We start from the raw sequence: 21483 nt of genomic DNA, 5'->3' as shown, positions 1-21483 counted from the left end.
CACTTTTTCATATTACAAGGGTCATGCTTTCATGTGTAAATAGACCAAATAATCTCAAATTTATTGTACTAAGGTAAGTAACTGGAAAAGATTCACAATTAATAGTGCATTGCCCTTCAGCTTTTGTGCAGTTAGTATAGTCTCTATTAATCTGTGTACTTGTGAAACCATGCAAAGCTGTTACTATCCACTTAAGAAATGGTGGGTTTAGAGTATAAAGTGTCACATTTGTATTTTTTTTACCACTTAGTGAGAGATATGGAAGAACCAGTATTCCAGTTAATGGTAGAACAGGTACTGCAAAGGAAAGTAAGTTTATATTAAAAATGATATTTTCATTAACAAGTAGCATCGTTCTTATTTTTAACGTTCTTATGAATGTTTTTGCACAGATTTTACTAAAAGCCTTCTTCAGTTTGTCTTACTTCAGATCATTTATTTTCAGTACTGAGAATAAGATCATAAAAGAAAAATTATCACAATCATTCTGAATAAGAAAACTAATATACCTTGAGTCAACATTGCCATTTGAAGCACATTCTATAATTAATGTTAAAAAATGTCCTGTTAAAAAAAAAAAGACAGACCCCCAAATTATATTAAAGAAGGTTGTATTTTGTATGCATTTAGAAGAAACAGGATGACCTCAAAGGCTGAGGTAATGGAAATGAGATTAAAATCAACAGTATGCTGGATAACGTTAACATTCTACACTAAGGAAGCATTTGTATTATAAATTAAGGACTCCTGTTGAAAATTGCAGTACAGTCTGCATAGTGCCTGATATGCCATAGTATGATGGAATCATGAAAAAATAAATAGGATGAAAGGATGTTTTGATGTAGCATTCCTATCGGAAACAGCAAGATTTTAGTGCTGTCCCTACACTTCCAGTCACTTGTATCTAAGAAAGCTGATTTAAACAGAAAAGGGCTAGTATGATGAAAAGGCAACCTGAATGACAGGAAAACAAAAATACTCTTCCATCAGAAAAGGTGAAATATGCTTGGTTTGTTTAGTCGAACAAAACAGACGTGGAGACCTGTACGACTGCTTTCCTGGTAGTGCCCTGATACAGACACCAATGACAGACAAATCAGCAAAGGTAAATGACAATGGTGGTACATGAACAAAGTCATTTAGTGGACTTGAGAAGATTTCTAACCTGTGAGCAATATAGTCAGAAAACTTCCAGAAGTTACTGGTAAACGCAGATAAACCAGTCTGGTTAGAAATTGAGTCCGATCAAATGAAGCAGCAGATTATATGACATGGTGTCTGCAGTAACAGTGGACTGGAACCACAAACCAAGTACTTTTGAGTTTACATACCTAACACTAGAGCTGTGAAAGTATAACATATGCAACTTCTACGTATTGAAGGCCCAACTTCATAAACTTGATCCCTGACCTCTGTGTTCAGCCTATATGTGAGAAATAGGCAGAATCATTAAAAAAATATCATTAGCTTTCAGCTAAAATTAAAGAAACTTGGCTTAGATTGCCTAACGTTTCTACAAAACCAGTTAGCAATACTGCTTTCACATTGGATTTGCTATTAAGGTTACGCAAAAGTTTATTTAACTACTGTGCTGAGTTATGCAACTACTTAAATACTGATTATTTTTTTTAAAGCTTTTTGTAAAATAACACACAGAAGACCTGCTAGATGTCCAGAGCCATAACACAGATGTACACTGGAAAGACTAACAAAAAAGATGATTCTCAGAACGTTACAAACTAAAGACTTGACTGACAGCTTGAGTAAGCTGAACCTGAGTAGACACAGACAGCCCACTGGAAAGGCATACAGGGGTTGGCTTACACAGCTACTGTACTCCTACTGTACTTTTCATTCCATTAGGATTAACTAAACCTGTAGCAGACAGCAGAAAGTAAGATGTATCCACAAATAAGCTAGTTTAGGATAGAATACACTACCGTTCCAGCATTTTTAGGAATATTTTGAGAAGTTACCAAACTGGAAAATCTAAACTTCCACTGTAATTCCGTATGAAGAAACTGGAAAAAAAAAATCCCCATATACACATTCTCCATCAATTGTACCTAAACAATTTTAACGACGAAGCAAACTAAGTTTTAGACACCTTATCTACTGAAAACCACGAGGAAGAGTGGCGTGCGTTATGTAAATTGCTTTAAACTTACCTTCTCTCCCCAACACAAAGTTCAGACTTGATTGCTTCCAGTCCACTGTGGCATCTCAGCAAACACCATGGAACCTGCTACCAAGGAACTTCACCGGCAAATGAAGCCAGCTTACAGAGGGCTAAAGGGAGGTGGTTTTGTTTAAATATACAACATGTTTTGGAAAAGAGTTTTCTCTGTATGCCTCAAAGTATAAAAAACACAAAACTTTAAAAGTCCTCTGCCTCCTTCTCAAACACAGATCCCACCAGCTATGTGCTCTCTACAGACTGTCTCCATGTTCTAGCAGGATCCCATGGTATCTGCTGGGGCCTCACAGCAGAGCAGGGACAAAGATGAAATGACATTTCGGGACAGAAGGTAAGTTTAAATTTAATTACAGATTCAATGCTCTTCTCACTTTGCTATTTAGTATTATATTTTGCACTAAGTACCCTAAGTTTTCATATAATTTTAAATCTAATAGGTAGCTATTAAAATGAACTTTTCTAACAAAAAAAGGATTTTGTAAGTAAGCTTGTACTTTACACTTTGATGTAAGGGATATACTCTATTACGACTAATCTCAAAAGAGCAGATAAATTCCAAAAGATTATTTTTTCCTACAGAAACAAAATTAACTCAGACTGTTTCAAAATATTAAGATGTGCCTTATGGAAGTGGAGAGTCTCTGCTTCTTTTTCTTGTAAGCAATCTGTTTGGGAGCCAGAAGCAGGGGAGATAACAGTGTGTAACAAAGTTTATAATGAAGCATAAGTGCATCTGCAGTGATGCGTCTAGAGTGACTTTTCCACACTGATAAATTGTTCTATGCATTCGTCACTTTGTTCCCCTGTCCTTTTGAGTCTTAAATTGCTCCTGTAATACAATTGCACTGTAATACAGTGTTTAATGGAAACTTCTAGAACTGATGTCCTGGTTTCAGCTGGGATAGAGTTAATTTTCTTCTTGTTAGTACAGTGCTGTGTTTTGGTGCTGATGTGAGAACAGTGTTGATAGGACACTGATGTTTTTAGTTGTTGCTGGGTGATGTTTATATCAAGTCAAGGACTTTTCAGTTCCTCAGGCCCTGCCAGCGAGAGGGCTGGAGGGGCGTGGGAAATTGGGAGGGGACACAGCCAGGGCAGGTGACCCAAGCTAGCCAAAGGGATATTCCATGCCATATGACGTCATGCTGAGTATAGAAACTGGGGGAAGAAGGAAGGGGGTGGGGTGGGGGTGGTATTTGGCATTATGGTGTTTGTCTTCCCGAATAACCATTACACATGATGGATGCCTGCTGTCCTGGGGATGGCCAAACACCTGCCTGCCCATGGGAAGTGGTGAATGGATTCCTTGCTTTGCTTGTGCGCACAGCTTTTGCTTTACCTATTAAATTGTTCTTATCTCAACCCCTGAGTTTTACATTCCTTTCCGATCCTCTTTCCCATCCCTCTGGGTGAGGGGGGAGTGAGCGAGCAGCTGCGTGGTGCTTGGTTGCCGGCCGGGGTTAAACTACGAAAACTGATTAAACACTTTACAATATTACTCAATGAAAATGAACCAAAAATACAGCATCAGTCACTGACTGCAAAATTTTAGCATGTTTGAAGCACAGAAGCCTAGTGACTTCAACATAACAGTAGTTCCATTCGACCTCTCACTCAGACTTATACTGTGAATCTGCCATTTTCCACTCATTTTAATGTAAAGTTACATTACATTAAAAGGCAACAGTTCTCTGTATTTTGTGATAATATCATATTATTTTGTTGTAATAGAAATAAGGGTTTCTTTTGCATAACCCTTGACAGGAAACCACACAAGAATTTAATGCTTCATTTCTTTCCTAGTAGCTTTGATGTATTGGTTCACTTGTCTAGGAGTTTGCACAAACACCTAGGAAAATACCTGACATTTCTGAATCTTGAATACATACTACAAATGAAATAAGCATGTAAATATTCCCCTTCCTAGAGAAAAAGGCAATTTTCTGAATAACTCAATATGAGAGCTACACTATATAATGACAAAGAAATAACGTTCGTTATAATCCATTGAAAGCTGACAACATACTAAGTACTGCACAGATACAAGACACAAGCTCCTCAGCCTTCTTAAGGAAATGGGATTCATGGTTAGTTTCCAGGTCTTGCAACTTCATGACAAAAAGAAATTATCCTAGATCAGACTGAAGGAACATCTAAGCCAGTATACTGCATCTGACAATTGACAATCAGCAGCAGAATGTTAGAGCATGTAAAAAAGATGGGGGAGAGGAAGGAAAAAGTTAGAATCTTGCAATGCCAACAGGAAGGTAAACATAGTAAAATTACAAGTAATACATGAGTCCCCAGCGAATCCACTATAAAGAAATGTGGATTATGAAATCTCATGTGAAAAATGTATACCCTGGCAAAATCTCTTGGCCTCTTAATGAAGAGCAAATTCTGTTGAAACAAAGAGAGAAGAGGGTTTCATTTGAAAGTTGCCAGTACATGAGAAAAGAACTACTGTTCCACTGTCAGTTTAAGCGCAGCATCTGAACCATGTAAAAGCAGACATCTGATGCCAACACTCTGTTATGTCCCTTTTACTCCTTCACATTTTAGTGAGAGATTTTCTTGTTTTTGTGGTGTGTATGGGGGTTTTTTTGTTGGTGGTTTTTTGTTTGGTTGTTTTTTTTTTTTTTTTTTAAACAAAGTTAACCACCCTTGAGAAAACAAAGTATGATGTTATAGCAGTGCTAACAGAAGGGGGTATCAGCATAACTGCTGAAATCTTAAACTATGCTATAGCCTTCATCACAACTAAAGTTTTCTCTAACAAGTATACCATAAAAACACAATTTGGCTATTTCTAAATTAAACATGTAAACAAAGGGGAAAAGATGAAGAAGATTTTTGTTCTAAAAGGTAAATTTGCACAAATTACCTTAAACAGGTTTTGTTCCATACATGCATCCTCTAAACTTGAAGTTTGTAGCTATCTAGGTCAAAGAACCACCATCCACTACAGCTGCAAGACTAAGTCTCATATGAAGTAAGTTCTTCCTTTTCAAACACTACCAAGAATGTCACTGCTATTACTAAGAAGAAAAAGCATCTGATTAATTTCGACTGTGAATGCAGATTGCAAAACTGATTGATTGAACTGTAGTGCAAACCTTCCTAATGGATAATCTGACATGGTTGTTTCACTCGGGAAAGAATGGGTATTTAGTTTAGACCTTCCATGCGTCAGTGACTTGTTAACTATCCTGCAGTAGGCTTGGCATTTTCTCTGCCCTTCTTGAGAGCCCTCTAGCACTCACTACAATGGAGGAGAGTGCTGATGCACTGAAAGGGAAGGAACTTTAAATACCAACCTGCTTAGCACTTCACAGGTCATCTGGGTATTTTTCTTTTTCTACACTGACTGCAAGGAGAAGGAGTCTTCTTGCATCTCCTCTCCGCCAAAGCTTGCTTTCTTCCTCCTCTCTGCCAGACACTACACAGCATATGATCATACAGCACTATGCACCATCAGCTTTTCCTAAAACAGTTACACTGTTACAAGTGAGTTCATTACAAAGTGCCCCCATCTTTTTTTTTTTTTTTTTAATAATGTTTCAAACATACATTGTACCGTATTACCACATCGGTAAGAAAAACAGACTACATCCTGAAACACTGTAATGTACCTGGCTAAAGGAAGGACAGCTGTGGAAAGATCACTGCTTGCAAGCGTAGTTTGATGACAGACTTACCTTTACCAGCATTTCTAGGAGGAAGAGGAGGAGCATCTGCAGTCGGAGAGGTGGGTGAATCTGTGCTTGTAGATGCAAAGATCTGATTGGTAAAAGCTCCGTAGGAGAGTCTTTGCTTGTCTCTAGGAGTGCTAAATGCAGGATGGGTCATTTTGTCTTGGGGAGAAATGCTCGAAGAGTGACAAAAACTTTGGGGTCTTGGAGATCGTTCTTTTTTTATAGGACTAGGCTGTGAATAGAAAAAACAAATATATTATACAGCTGGCTAAATACTAAATATAATTAATACGTTTGGGAAAGAAAATAACAGAACATATTCCAATGACCACGAGCAGAGTTTCTTCCTTTATTGGACAAATAAGCCCACATTCCTCCCTTTCTCAGGGATCAAACCTGAAAGATCCTCTCCTCTAACTGAAAAATCAACACGTACACAAAGCCAGGATTTGTTCTTCAAGCAGCAGGTGCACAATAATAACATACTAAATAATAAACTAATAAAAGCCTACTAAGGTTTATAGAGTATCAGAGTAATTTTCAGTTCAAACAGCTCTTTACTCTGACCAGATAGTTATTCTCAAAGATCAAGTATATTCCCCCATTGATGCATATTAGAAATAAATAACCACTTCTGACACATCAGATTTATTTGTTGATCGAACTAGCAATATATTCATTGGTACGGCTCTTTTAAATGTATATAATTGCTCTTTGAAGAAATTTTACACAGCAATTTATGACTGCTGTATATGAATAGCTGCATATGGAGCACGATCTGTTTCACTGCAGCTCCGGTTCAGGCAGGCTCTTCTCTCCAGTGCAGCATTAGTCATCCTCCTGAGGCTCCTTGCACAGATAATCTTTTTGTTCTCTACTGTCCTTGAGGACATGTTAATTATTTTGGTTTCTGAATTTTTCAGTCCCAAGTGTCACAGAAAATGAAAAGCTGACCACGTTCCCTTCTACAGAACCCATATAAAATAGGAGAGGTGTATTCGCATTTATTACAGAAACAGAGCACAGAGTAATTAACTGACTTGCTAAAGTAGGACACTGCGGCTACATTTTCACATGTTCTAGGATAGCAATTATCCTATGCCCTCAAGTTTTGTCTTTCTGTTACTTTTTTCAATCAGCAATAAAGTGCACAGCACAGTGTGAAAAACAGTTACTTATTCAACAACTAGGTTTTTAATTAATTTATGGAAAAAATAAGTATGTAAGCTTTGTATTTCCTCCAGCTAAAAAGTAACAACCTAGAGTCAGAAGTGGATGAAATGACAACAGTAAAGTGCATGTATTGATTTATATTATACTGTATGTCTTGTCAAAGCAAAACTTCTGAAACTCAAATCCATAACAACTAGGCTGATCAAGTGCTTTCAAAAAGCACTTTGGCAGTCTTTAATACAGGCCGCAAAATCAGCTTCCCGCCCCCGCCCCCCCACCAAAAAAAATCTGTATAGTGAAAAAATTGGTTAAAGTGGGTCTCTAATTTCCATAGAACAGAAAATTTGACAGTTTTTGTACAAAGTCATATCAGTAATTCATGCTTACCTTATCATCTAAGTCATCGTCACTTTCATCAATTTCTTCCTGCCGAAGATTCCATTCATACTCTACATGGACATGTGGGTTTAGCTTTCCTGCCTTGGCTTGAGAAAGCTGAAAGAAGTAACAATTCATGTTAAAATATTTGCTGTTCCTTTGGCGTCACTGAAGTTGGTTTTGTAACAGCAAGCCATCAACCGAAATATTTAGAGGTTTAAAACTTTTCCAGACATTAAAAAAGAAACAATTTCAGGGCAATCACACAAATATCCTTCATTTATTTGAGGTACAGAAAAACTGCTAAAAGGCAAAAAGGGAAAATTTTCTCAAAATGGGTAGAAGTTGCCATGTTTTGAAAGCATTGGAAAAGATGGAATGAAGAGAAGGAATATGCACAAAAGCAGAATGCATCTGGAGCCCTCCTTTCCAAAACGGAAAGGCGAAACTTACTTATGAATTCTAGCACATATAACTATTATCCCTCTAAAATCACAACCCTTATGTTGGAATCAAAATAAAAGGTATTTATCCTTTATTTAAATATCTCCCTCCCTCTCACTTGACAAGGCCAATTTATCTTAAGCACAGAATTCCTCTACTTTGCCAGCCCAAATAATGTATTCATATTCTTTAAAGATCTACTACTTCAACATTCAGCAAAAAAAGCAAAAGAAAAATGCAGTTCATGGATGGTTAGCCTGAGGAGTATTGAATTGAAATTCCTTGAATTTAATTCCACCTGAATTCTCCTTTTCAATGCTTCGACTTTCCATCTTTATTTATTCCTTCACATCCTCTGAAATGCAGTCTCACTTGGTACTAGTTGATTCCGGAGAGCCTTTAACCATCTTCCCAAAATAAAATTTGGAAGAAAGTATTTTTAGTCTGTTATGTAAGTATTAATGAACCCACTTGAGTTGAAATTGAATTTAATTACACAGTTAAGACTCCAGCTAGTACATCTACCATATTCCAAACATGTAGATATTTATTTTGTACTTTTTTATGGGCCATGATAAAGAATACGCTCAATCATACTTCTTTTTTACTCAACCTTATCTCATTGCCACTTTTCAGAAAAATGCAGAAATAATTTTCCTCTTCAAAAGCAACACAAGAGAAAAGGTGTAAATGTTCTATTATAAGTTAACTGAAATAATCAGTGAGGTATTAGTGGAATTTCAATTACTCTAATCGAAACTATTAATTGCTAGATAAGCTCACTGATAACGTCCACTTGTTTTGTTTGTTCTACAACACAATCAGTTGGTCCACATTAATGGCAGATATTACTTTATTAAATATATACTACAAGGAAAAAGCAATCCATACATATGGTGTGTTGCACAGCTGGTCTGTTTTTCAGCAGACAGAATACTCAAACCACTGGAAACAGCCCTTACTTACAGAGCAAACATGGGAGCAATTGAGAAGTCTGTGAGAGTACCACTTTAGCAGCCATAGCAGAGTTGACTTGCACCCCCAGAAATACAGAAAATTATGACTTTTGAAAGACAAGCTCTGTTGATTATGCAATCATTAATTAACACATAAAAAGAACTTTCCGTTGTCAAAAGAAAGGTACTAAATTACCAGCTGCAGAGCAGAGCAAAACTAGATACGCTCCTTAGATCATCAAGAAGAAGCAAAGAAGTTCTGATGAACAGAATTAAGCAGCAAGTAATAGCTCTTGTAAATTCCTCTGGTTTTGTCTTGAAACTGCCACACTACATGGACTTTTTAACCCTTTGATAGTCCTTCACTTGCCTACTAAATGCATGCTGGTGAGAGGAACCTTAGAGGGCTAAGAACAAATATGGTTGTTGGTCTACCTGGATAACTGCTTCAGAAGAGTACCTAGGAAAGTCCTTTAACTGACTTGGTTATTTTTTAAATGGGAATAATTTTCTCGAGTGGCATCTATTAACATTTCTCATACATTCTCAAAATTCCAGAAAGCTTTTGCTTTTGATCACGTTCAGTAGAGGGACAAAGTCCCACAGAAGCTAGTGTTCTACATTTTTTCATACCCTAACTTCCAGACATTAAACTTTTGCTTCTTTCTCCTTTGAGGAGTTTAAATTCAAGTTGTTCCAATTCTCCTTGTAAGAAGACTTTCACCATCTCTGAACTATCTGTACCGTTAAATCATCTGTAAAAAGCCAAAGCACGGAAAGTCAAACAAAGATCCAGACCTAACTGGTCTTGACAGATGTAATAGTTCAGGGGTTGTTTTGTACTCCTGGTAGAAACGTCACAAAATAAAACGTCTGAGGTGCTGAAGCCCAAATATCCTAGAATACCAATGCATCAATTGGTATCCAAATACCTGACCCTCCAGTATTTAAGGTCTTCAAACATGCTGGTTAAAATAACAACATACTTCTAACAGAAGTAAGACCTTTTACCTGAACTATTACAAAGAAAATGACTGTTCTGTTTTGCAGTTAGAAGACATTCACCTATAGTAGGGCCTTCGAATCAGCATATGGCCAAGCTGGCAGCAATACCAAGTTTGAGATACAGGGGCAATATGATCTTAAGTAGATCACATTTTTAAAGTGGCAAACATCCTCCCCCTGCCTCCTGCTCCCAGTTCTTACCAGTTCCTCACACTGGACAGCTTTCACTCTTTTTGCTGTGTCCAGAGCCGTCTCTCCAGCTTGGTTTACTAGAAAATAAAAATAAAAAAAAAAAAAAAAAAGAGTGATTCTTTGAGATGTCTAAAGCATCAATTCATCAAATTTCACTATTTTTATCAGAGTAACTTCTAAAAGTGATCAAAAATGCCTATTTACTCTATAGCAGCTGCGGCTCTAAGATTCCACTCTAAGTGCCCATGCATTTCATGTATCATCAGGTTCTTTCTGAACAGCAGCATCTGCTGGGACAGTTCCCAAATCCCTGCTAGCCATCCTGGCAGAGAATATAAAGAAATTTAGTCATTTCAACCTCCACTCAACTCCTCCTTTGCCAGTAAAACGCTTACATAAATAAGCAGGAAAAGCAAGGTAGGATAGAATAGTTTTCTTTTCTAAGTTGTTGTTTTGTTTTGGGTTTTTTTTTTTTAAAAAAAAGGCAAAATTTGATCCAAGCACGTTTTACTTTGATTGACACATCTTGGTTTGAAGCCTGAATTTGAAGACAGAAGTCCTATTCTAAGATGACATTTGAGGAAGAATAATTTTAAAACGTTCTAGTTATTTTGTCTTTATAAAGGATATCAAGTGGTTTACGTTTTAAAAATAATGCCTGATCATAAAAGAAGGTTGTATCTGAGCACTCTGGAAAGTTCTCTGACACCACATGTACTGGAATTCTTCCTAGATGCACAGCAGCAAGTCTCAAGAAACAAAACCAACCCCTACATCCAAACCTTATGTGGACAAACCTTAGGTAAAATGTATTGTTACAGTATAGCAGTGAGTGCCACGGAGCTGGCACAGTATGCTCTACATCCTATACAGATGGTAAAAATGTCTGTCATGGGGAACTGAAAACAGTCAAACTGAGGTCTGATAGACAAACATGTCTATGTGTAATATTACATATTGGAATTCCAGTCATGAATTCAATAAACTACAATGCAGTCATCTAGAAAGGCCTATGAATTTGAGAGTATTAAGATCCCTAGAAGAAGAAAGGTTCCTTATGGGAAGATCTATTTAAGACCGTTCAGGAGTTTTAATACGAAAAGGAATGAAAATACAGTATCTCTTAATGGAAGTTAACATACAGATAGCTTAATAGATTACATAAATTCCAAACTTTTGACATTTAAGTATAAATGTCATGTTTCAAGGCCTCAAGAAGATGCAGTTCCTATGTGAAAGCACTGGGAGGGGTGAGAAGACCCCAAAAAGGTAAGAACACTCTTCTGACATCTACCTAGGAGAGAGTTCAATGGAAGCACCAATAAACACGCTTAAGCTTATTCAGACAACTTTCCCATTTTCTTGATTAGGGACATATTTTCTAAAAAAGGTCACATAAAATTCTTTGACTTATGATAATATTAGAACATATTCTAAGGATGTATAAAAAGGCCAGCCACGGAAACCAATGACTTCTGCCACGGAGCTATGAACTTAAATTTATGCAACATTTTTTTTTTTACTGGGCAGTGGAAGAAAATCATGGCGATGAGGAAAAAGGGAGAAAAAAATATTCATATTCCTCAGTTTGCACCAACTGTTCAGAAACATTCCCTCCTATACCAAGAACTGACAGAACGCAGAAGCTGATGAAACTTGGCTCCTGAGCCTGACAAGCAGGATTCACGGAATACCTTCCTACCTCTCAAAATACGGCAGGGAAAGGAGAGCATCAAGGAAACACAAGATTATCCTAAGTGTGAGCAAACGGTTTACAGAGATTCTATTTTTAATTAAACTTTTGGTAAGCCATGATGAAAAACCGACTGATTTAGGTACAGCAAGTGTTATACCTATCTCACACATCTAGATGGCAAACAGAAGAAAGGCAGCTGAGAATGCGAATCCCTTCCTTTATCAGCTGCAGTGGTGGCTAGCGCATGCTGGGTAACACTGCAGTGACAACTGATAGTAATATTAAAAGAAGAGTTAACTTTTGTGTACACAAAGGTCACATACTTCTAGAGTGGAATAAATGTGACCAGGCATTGGAAGCATTATAACATACAAATACTAGATAAAATCTACAATGTAAACAACAACCCACATTCTGGAACATTTATAACACATCAGAAATAAAACTCTGCAGAAAAACTACGGTTTACCATTAGTATTTCCTATTAGAATTTTTTTGTCACTATTATATTCTAAGAATTTAAGTTCCATTTTTAACTGAATGCTTCGTTTAGGCTTGTTGGTGGTAAAGTTTTCATCTTCCTAACACAGTTTTATTTTTCCTTTTAAAAGTTTGTTTAACACAGTAAGACATAAATAAAAGTGGTTAAAATAATGGATAGAAATTGTAGTTTTAATTAGTTAACTTACCCACATCAATAGTTGGCTTCCCCCTCAAAAGCAATTTCAAACACTCAGGCTTATTATACATACTGCAGTAGTGTAGAACTGTATTACCCAATGCTGTTTGCTTATCCAGGTTTCCACTAAACACAGAAGAAAAAAAAAAAAAATCAAAAATACACTATGCTGTGCTATTTGTTCCAGATCTACAGCATCCCTATAAACAATAAATGCATAAATCCTTCACTGGACAAATACGAAGTAGAAAAAATATTTTTAAATTAAACATTACTTTCAAAGACTATTAAGAATAGTTCCAAGCATACTGGAAATTCCTGAGTGGTGGCTGAAAAGGACTAAGCATCTACAGATGCTCATTAAAAAAAAAACAACTGGTGTGACCTTACAAAGGATTAGGTTCAAATCTTTCACCTAATCCTTTGTAAGGTCACACCAGTTGTCTTCCACTTGCCATTTTGCTGGAATTTCTTTTTCAAACATACTATGTTAGCCCAACAGAAAAATAACTGAAAACCCATTTTGATACAGGTTGAATAGATAGTAAGTCCCATGCATTCAAGGAACGATGAAGAGGGTGGCTGTGAGGATGCACAAGCGAGTCACGTGAAGGAATGTAAGGATACACATGGAATTAAGGCAAGACAAACTGTGCAAAGGGGTTCACAGGGCTTTTTAAAACTGTACTTTCTTCAGTTTTCAATTTCTAAAACTATGTTTCTCAAGAAAAATTACTGACATATTAGGATCAGTATAATACATTTATGAAAATGGAAAGAAAAGCTTTTCTTCCACTCAGTATTACCCATACTGAACAGTAAGTGCAAAGCCCATATGGTGCTGAAGATGCTCTAAAATTTGAGACTGAGACAGAAATACAGACAGCTGACAGAAACAGATAAAAGACGATAGTTGTCTGAAGAAACTATGAAGCTTTAACTAAACAGAATAGGTTTAAATAATAATCCAAAATAACAAATCCTTTAGTAATGATCAAAATAGTAAGTTGGGCTTCTATAACATTTTTCAAATTATGATCTCAAACAGCTTGCCAATATTAGTAGCTTATATTTTATTTTATTTTTTACTTTAATAACATCCCTACAGCAGCACTCCATTTAACATGAGGGAGTAGTGGTAGAATAAAGTTTATGTGAAGGTTACACAGCTAGGTCACACAGCTCATGAGATAGTGTTAGGAACATGACTCCAAATTTATGCTGTTCCCAGAAGACCAAATTACTCTCTTAACACTCCCTGTATACATCAACTATTAGAGGGGGGAAGGAAAAGAAATAAGTATTCACTGACTGCATTTCAGTAACAAGTATGATTTGCTATATGCTAAAGGAAAAACAAAACTTAAAACTGCCCTCAAAGCCTCCCCATGACCAGCTCAACCAAGTCGTGATGAGTCTTCTCTTTCCCCAACCCACCTCTCATCGTTCTGCAAAACCCACAATCTGACACAGCAAGTGACTGCTGCTGCTTTCACTTAATGGTATATTACACAGGTAGACTGGAATTGATCTCAATTAGTCATTACCCATATTGTGAAACCTATGAAAAATAACGCTGTACCATTAAAACATTTCATTTTTAAAAAATATGTTTGCATTAAGGTTTTCACTGTCAGAAGTGTATCCCTTGACAACAAAAGACTAGCTCAGCCAATAAACTAGATATTGAAAATTACTGATGACTATGCTCTCAAGAGCTTTAATACAGTTTATTCACTATTAGAATGCTTTTTGAAGTCAGTCTAGCTTCTGTTCAATTTTCTGAGCAAGATACTTTTCTACTTTTATGATTTCTTTACATGCATCCTGTATTTGAAATGTTTCCTTGTCACCCCTCCTCTACCTGAACTATTTGTTCGCATTGTTTCATGTTATGTGTTCTAAAATAACGCTCTCTTTTGCTCTACATAGTTTTTCCTTTCATCTTGTTTTTATGTAACTGCTTGCTGTGTTTTTAAATCTGCACTTCTTTCCCTCTACTCATTAGGAACAAAGGTCAACTCACAGGTATGTTTCAAAATAACGTAATTTACTATCTACGGAGAATGATTCTAAGTGATGAGCAAACACTGACCAAAGTACTGCAAGAATAGCTTTGAGCACATATATTTTTCATGCACAATTTAATGAAAAATGAGCAATCCATACCAGTTTTGTACAAGGAAGTCAACCAGATGGAGAGAGGTTTGGTCAGCAGTCCGGACTGCTAAATGAAGTGCTGTTTCACCTGGCTCCTAAACACATGGAAATAGAAGTTAGATTTCTGGAAAGCTTATAATATCACGCCTACCGAGATATATGTCACTCACTCTTTTACAACAAGTCTTTAAAAAGAAAAAATATTAGTAGGAAATCACAATGTTATTGCCTTTCTGATCTCTAGAAGACCACATGCTTCAAAGGAAATGGCATCACGCTTTCTGAGATCACAGCTTCTTCAAAACCAGTCTTCCTTTTTTCCCAGCTGGATGGAACAATCCCAAGGAGCCTTTAACCATTTTAGCTACTAGCAACTAACAGTGATCCTGTCAAGGAATACTGAGCAACTTTACAGTACTCGCTTTAAGACAACATGGTGAGCACCATGCACAGCCACAACTCTTATTTCCTACAAATCCAGGGGAAAAAAACTACAAAAAAAAAATATCATAGTCCTACACACTTTACATCACTTGCAGAATCACAGAATTGTTGGAGTTGGAAGCGACCTGAGGAGGTCATCTGGTCCAACCACCCTGCCCAAGCAGGGTGGGCTACAGCCAGTTGCTCAGGACCACATCAGGTATCTTTTTGACTATCTCCAAGGTCAGAAGGGAAAAAAAAAAAAAACAACAACAAAGAACCACATTTCCTGGTGTTCAAAGAGAACCTCCTGTATTTCAGTCTGTGCCCACTTGTCTCTGGTCCTGTCCCTGGGTACCACTGAAAAGAGCCTGCCTCCATCCCTTTGCACCATCCCTTCAGGTATGTATATACATTGACATGACCCCCCTGAGCCTTCTCTTCTCCAGGCTAAACAGTCCGAGATCTCTCAGCCTCTCCTCACGTCAGGTGTTCCAGACCCATAAACATCTTTGTGGCCCTTTGTTGCACTCTCTCCAGCACGTCCAAGTCTCTCTTGTACTGGGGAGCCCAGAACCGGACACAGTACTCCAGCTGTGGCCTCACCAGTGCTGAGCGGAAGAGAAGGATCACTTCCCTCAACCTGCTGGCAATAGTTTGTCCAGTGCAGCCTGGGGATACCATCGGCCTTCTCTGTCACAAGGGCACACTGCTGACTCATGTTCAACTTGGTGTTCACCAGGACCCCCAAGTCTTTTCCTGCCAAGCAGCTTTCCAGCTGGGTGGTCCCCAGCAGGTATATATTACTGCATGGGGTTGTTCCTCCTCTGATACAGGGCTTCACATTAACTTCTCCTTCTCTTTCCTTCTCCTGAACTTAAACTGAATCATACTTTAATTATTTTTTATATATATATATATATATATATAAAACATATGCATCGATGTATTTAAATGAAAATATAAATGCTGTTTAATTCACTTTAAAAGTTGCATGAGAAATTAATCTAAAACCAGATTTCATTAACTCCTATTGAGCATAAAGGGCACTGGAAAAAAGCGTATTACAGTACTTATATTTAGAACTAAAGTCACAACTTTTTAAAAAAAATACAACTTTATTAAACATCAGGGAATTTACAGTGGAGAATGTTGCTATAAATGTCCTAACTGCAGACCACATTTCAGCTGGTGTTCATACCTTTCTAGGTATCACCAACTGTAATAGCTAAGAAATGCTAAGGAGCTAATTCTGTGGTAACTGCTATGGATGACAAATATAGCAAGTTTACCTTTAGTTAGAGAATTTGTAACGTGTTTCCATAATAAGCACTTTGTGATATCTCTCAGGTGCTGAGACTATACTGAACTTGCTCCCTCCACTCAGTACAAACAGGTATTCTGTCCTTTGCCAAGTTAGTATTTTCACAGAACTTGTTGCAAACATTCTCTGGACATCTCTCCAAGTTAGGTTCAAAAGTAATAGGAGAAACCACGACTGACCAAGTGGTTACAAAGCATCAGTTACCTATAAAAACAGGTTATGTTGCTCCTAAGCAACATTACTACATAGATATTTGAGGTCAACCTGGACCGATTTTTCAAATAAACCCTGTTACTGCCTTCAAAAGGAAGAACAAGTATTCAGAATTTCATCTAAAAAAAAAAATAACCACCAAAACCCCCTCTCTTCCTAGTTGAAAGAAATTGTAGTTTTTGTAAATGTTTCCACAGAAGCTGAGAAAGCATCGGATTTACTCTTTTCTAATACAGAGTGAAGAGACTTGCATACAGTCCATAATGTGTTCCTTCAGCAATTAAAAACATGTATGATACTGTCTGTGATCTCAGATGACTTCAGGTTATCAAGTCAAGGATTCTCTTCTCTGGGCCTTTTCCTAAAAAAACATACTGCAGAACAGGTACTTTTCAACGTATAGTTGCACCTAAACCAACGTATGATATTACATTTCAGACTCCTTTAGAACAATGGATGACAACAGATACAGTTGCCTTTCTCCTTTCCACAAGGGTGCCACATTAAAGAAAGGAGGAAGAAACCTCACCATTTTAATCTGTTATTTATTTTGTTTTAGCATATAAGGTAGCAGCCCTGGGTCCGGACATTTAACAAATACACATTATTTAAAATACTCTGCTTTGTTTACCTGATAAGCTTACCTGTCCAGGCTCTAACAGTGGCTCCATTAGCTCTACCCCCTCTGCATAGACTTGAATTAGTGCAAGTAAATCCCTGGATTTGACAGCCTCAAGTAATTCATTCAGTTTAGCTGCTGCAGATGCACAAGTCTTCCTAGAGAACTTATGATCTACATATTTAGCAGTGATAAATTCCTTACGTGCAGTCCTGTGGGGTGTGAAAATAGAGCTTGGTTTAGAAATTTTTAGAAAAAAATGGGTCAATGATTTAAATTTAAAATCACCTTGTCTAACCCAGGAGTTGAGAAGGGAAGAGGAAAAAACTGATACTGTTGTTTATTATTATGATGCATGTCTTTCTTGCAAACCAGCCTGAAATAAGGTACATATGCAATTTTATCCTACCTTCTTGTTACGATACAAAAATTACTCTGACTCTGGGGACTACGACCAAATTAAAAACAAAATCCCAAAATGTGATTTTTCTTGGAAACATATCTACATGTTAAAACAGGACAAGCATTAAAAACAAGCTAAAAACACAATAAACAGGTTAAACGGTCTTCTGTGGCAAAACTACATCTGTTTGCTCTGTCTAACTCCTACACCAAGGAAAAGAAGAGAAAGCTCATCACTATCTCAAGACAGTATCTGAAAACAGTGTCATTTAGTCCAACTCTATTTATTACCGAAAAGTATAATACAAAACTCGAATACATTAAAGATTCAAAATAATGAATCTTTAAAGTCAAATGTAACATTTTTCTGCACTGAGAGGCTGAGGTAGCAAAAATGTGACCACATGACAAGAGACTGTACTGAGAAACTCCACAGTTGAGTAAAAAACCCCAGTCTTCTGCCATCCCAGGCCTCCTCTGGCTTGGTTACTGTTTAAGGCATTTTACATCATATACATATTCCACAGTAAATTTAATGTTAAAGAATTTAGACAGTCAAAACTTACATATCACTTGATGGACTGGGTTTAGGTGAAGGACTAGGTAAATTCCCTTCCATAATATCATTAAAACTAGTATTTCCTACATTCTTGGCCAGCTGCAATGAGAGGAGAAAAAGAAGTTTTTTATATTTATATATAAATATATGTAGGTGGTGGTTTTTTGGATCTAACAGCAACCTAAACACTGGCTATTAATGTGCATTTTCCACACTATTAATAAAAGATGGAACACACAGGACTGCAAAATTAAAGCACGATAATTACATTTAAATATAAAGCAATTAAAAAATACTTTAAAGTGTGAAACCTATCATCCCAGAACTTGTACAGCAGGCTTCACTGTCACAGCTAATTATTTATACTTCAAGACAATCTGCCTCCAATACAAAAACAGAATGAGGAACTAGCAGCACGAAAACTGAAACAGTGGTAGTACACTGACCAGGAAGCTACTTTTGGGAAGAAGCTCAGACCTACTGGAAAGTCATGCTTAGTAAAATTTGATTTAAAAGAGTAGTACCTTTGCAAACAACTCAAGATTTCAAAACAAGTAGTAGTGCTAATGTTAAACCTACACACAAATCCAGAATTGTCTCCTATCAATTTTCCCACACAAAGTTTCTGTAACAAGTGTCTTCTCACAGGCCAGACACAGCTGAGGAGATAAAATCTGCCATAACTGTATTAGAAGATTCATCCAACATTTTTCTATCGAAGTTAGCAATGGTCGTTCTCACTTCTCAAGTTAAACTAGCTTTCATTTTTTTTTAATCACATGAGATTTTAGTCTGCCTTGATTAAGGGTTAAGATCAGCTAATGAGGCAAAATTCTCATGGCACTAACCACAATGGATGTCAATATTAATTCTGCAAAACCTCAAGAAGCAGTAAGGTCAAAAGCATCGATAATACATAATAGTAAAATCCCTCCCATAAGATACATACAAAATTATCAAGACAATATTCTGCAAAACCTATAAACTGAAAAAAATTAACCATCAATTATATACCTGAATGTTACCTACACACAGGTTAATATTTATATTTGACTTCAAAAAAAAGAAAATCAAACCAAATTAAAGAAATTTACCAAGAGTTCAGACGTTCCTAATTTGTCTAATTCCAAAGACTGGATTCGAGAAATATGGACACCCATTTCTCTGTGTATACCAGAACACTCAATGCAGGTTAAAATGCCCAAATTAGTTGATAGCCATGTGGGATCTGCAGAATTGAAAAACAAAGTATTTAATCAAAGTCCAAGCATAGGTTTTCAAATGGTGGTAAGAAATTCCAATGTATTCTGAAACTATTCTTCATTTAATGTTTTAACAGATGGAAATATTCCATACTTTTCTTCAAACTGCAGTGCAAATTCTACCACAGATTGCTACCAATGGAATTAAGTTTTTCAGATTCAGGGATAGTCCCAAAGGCACTGAATTTAGATTTATAAATCCATAATAAATGATTGTATTTGAATAAATTTAGGATTTGTTTCTTGTAGAAATAAGGCAAGGTTTTGTTTCCTGTTTTTAAAAGGAACAGATCTCCTAAATTCCACTGCTGGCAACCTCTGAAGTTTTAATCTTTACTTTTTTAGCTTTAAACAGTATTCCTTCAAAAAGATTAACCATAGCACTTTCCAAAATGTAAAATAGTAGGAAGTCGTAGAAAATTTAAGGAATGATGGGGAAAAAATAACTGCTGTCATAGAGGAGATCTGCACATAATATTAGCATAGAACTTGTACTATGAATGCTACATAGGAAGCAGGACCAGTTTTTATGGAAAAGAAAAAGCTCCAGACATATTTTGCACACATACATATCTTCTAATTAATCTCTTCCTTGATCTTAAATAGTAACTGATAAATCATTAAATCAAGAGTTTTAAAGCAGCAAGCTTGGGTGCAGGAGTGAAGCTAAAATAAATTAAAAGATGATTGAGAACTATTAATCCACAGTATCTGTAGCTTTACATGATGAAATAGTTGAATGAACCAACTGCAGGATTTGACATAATTATATTCCATTTTATGTTTTTATCTAGGTATTTCTTATTTGGATCAGTGCTGCATCAGTAAGCATTTTCAAGATACATACTATCTCCTGAGTTCCAAATGAACATCACCTTCTTGAAGTGTCTCTTTAGATGTGAAAGCTGTAACAGCTGCCAACTACCATATCAATTCAGTAGTGCTATGACAATTTTGACGCTTTTCAAACTCTAAGTGACATATAACTGACCTGTAACTCTGTACTTCTGAAGATATTATCTGATAGGATTCCAACTCTGGATCTCATTCTTTGCACAAGACTACTTATTTAACCTCTGAATGTTTTTGGTACTGCAATCCCAGGAGTCTTATGCCAAGATAAAACCTCAGAGTAGGATCCTGGCCAGGTCAATTTTTCCACAATCATTGTCTAAGCATTACTCACTTCTACTTAGTAGCATGCACAGGATCAGTGATGCCAAGCAACTTCCATTCAAGTGCAACAAGCATCTAGAGACAGTGCAACAAGAACAGTTCAAACTCCAGAGGGGCTTGAACTGCTGGAAGTAAGCACAGACAACACAAAAATATTTTAGTGAATTAAACGGAACTAATGTATAAAAATTGTATTTGTTCTTTTAAAAACAGGGTGAAGACTGATCAACATATCACTTAGAAAATGAGTTTGCATTCTACAAACACTTATTTAAAGAAATTACTTTGCTCCCAACAAGAAGTTGATGACATTAACAAATTGAGATACCTGGTGAGCCACAATCACAACAGACTTCATTGCCGGGTAATCTCTGTATGTCATCAATAATGGCTTTTGTCAGATCCTCTAAACTGTTTTCCCCTGTGCTCTGCTCTCCACGGAATGCCATATTTAATGCTTCTTCTTTGCTGTTAGTCAATACTGATATCCATCTAGCACAAGATAAAGACCTTAATGAAGATCTGCATTTGCAAATACAAGTTAATCTATAAAAATGTAGAAAGCTTGCCAGGAACAAAATATTAGTGGGAATATAGGGAAGGGCTGTATTGTGAGAGAGACCAAGTGGGGAAAGAGGGGAGACTGAAATGACGATGTGAGAAAAGGTAAGTAAGAATGAGAAAAGAGAAAGGAGAGAAAGTCTTAATTCTAAAGTCCTTTTGGTGAACAATTTTAGAGCCAAAGCAGCACAGTTCTCAGGTTCCTCAAATAAGCAGAAGCTGTGGAAGAGAAAGGGTGCAGTTAAGCTCCTGTAAATTGAACTGCTTTAAAAGTAGGTGTCCAAGATATTCCTGAAGTCTACCCCATTATTAAGGCAGAAAATTATAACCACTACTTTCTCCAGCATGCATCTCTCTCTTCATAGACAA

General features: G+C 36.7%; 1 protein-coding gene across 8 annotated transcripts in view; it reads right to left on the bottom strand.

The window, feature by feature from the left end:
- ASAP1 (ArfGAP with SH3 domain, ankyrin repeat and PH domain 1) overlaps window positions 1-21483 on the bottom strand; it is a 161957-nt gene that overhangs the window by 24717 nt on the left and 115757 nt on the right. For 6 of the 8 annotated variants that reach the window (XM_056330385.1, XM_056330387.1, XM_056330391.1 and 3 more), the window contains 10 exons: window positions 20882-21045; window positions 19210-19343; window positions 18123-18214; window positions 17180-17366; window positions 14585-14670; window positions 12426-12541; window positions 10050-10117; window positions 7453-7560; window positions 5896-6124; window positions 244-297 (listed from right to left, as the gene is read on the bottom strand). In XM_056330385.1, coding sequence (XP_056186360.1) covers window positions 244-297; window positions 5896-6124; window positions 7453-7560; window positions 10050-10117; window positions 12426-12541; window positions 14585-14670; window positions 17180-17366; window positions 18123-18214; window positions 19210-19343; window positions 20882-21045 — 1238 coding nt within the window. The remainder of the gene's footprint in view (window positions 1-243; window positions 298-5895; window positions 6125-7452; window positions 7561-10049; window positions 10118-12425; window positions 12542-14584; window positions 14671-17179; window positions 17367-18122; window positions 18215-19209; window positions 19344-20881; window positions 21046-21483) is intronic. The other 2 variants (XM_056330388.1, XM_056330386.1) reach the window with 1 other exon arrangement.

This window comes from Falco biarmicus, chromosome 3, assembly GCF_023638135.1.
Source record: "Falco biarmicus isolate bFalBia1 chromosome 3, bFalBia1.pri, whole genome shotgun sequence".
Taxonomy (NCBI): domain Eukaryota; kingdom Metazoa; phylum Chordata; class Aves; order Falconiformes; family Falconidae; genus Falco; species Falco biarmicus.
Note: the sequence above shows the minus strand (reverse complement) of the source record. Positions and strands in the feature narration are given on the sequence as shown.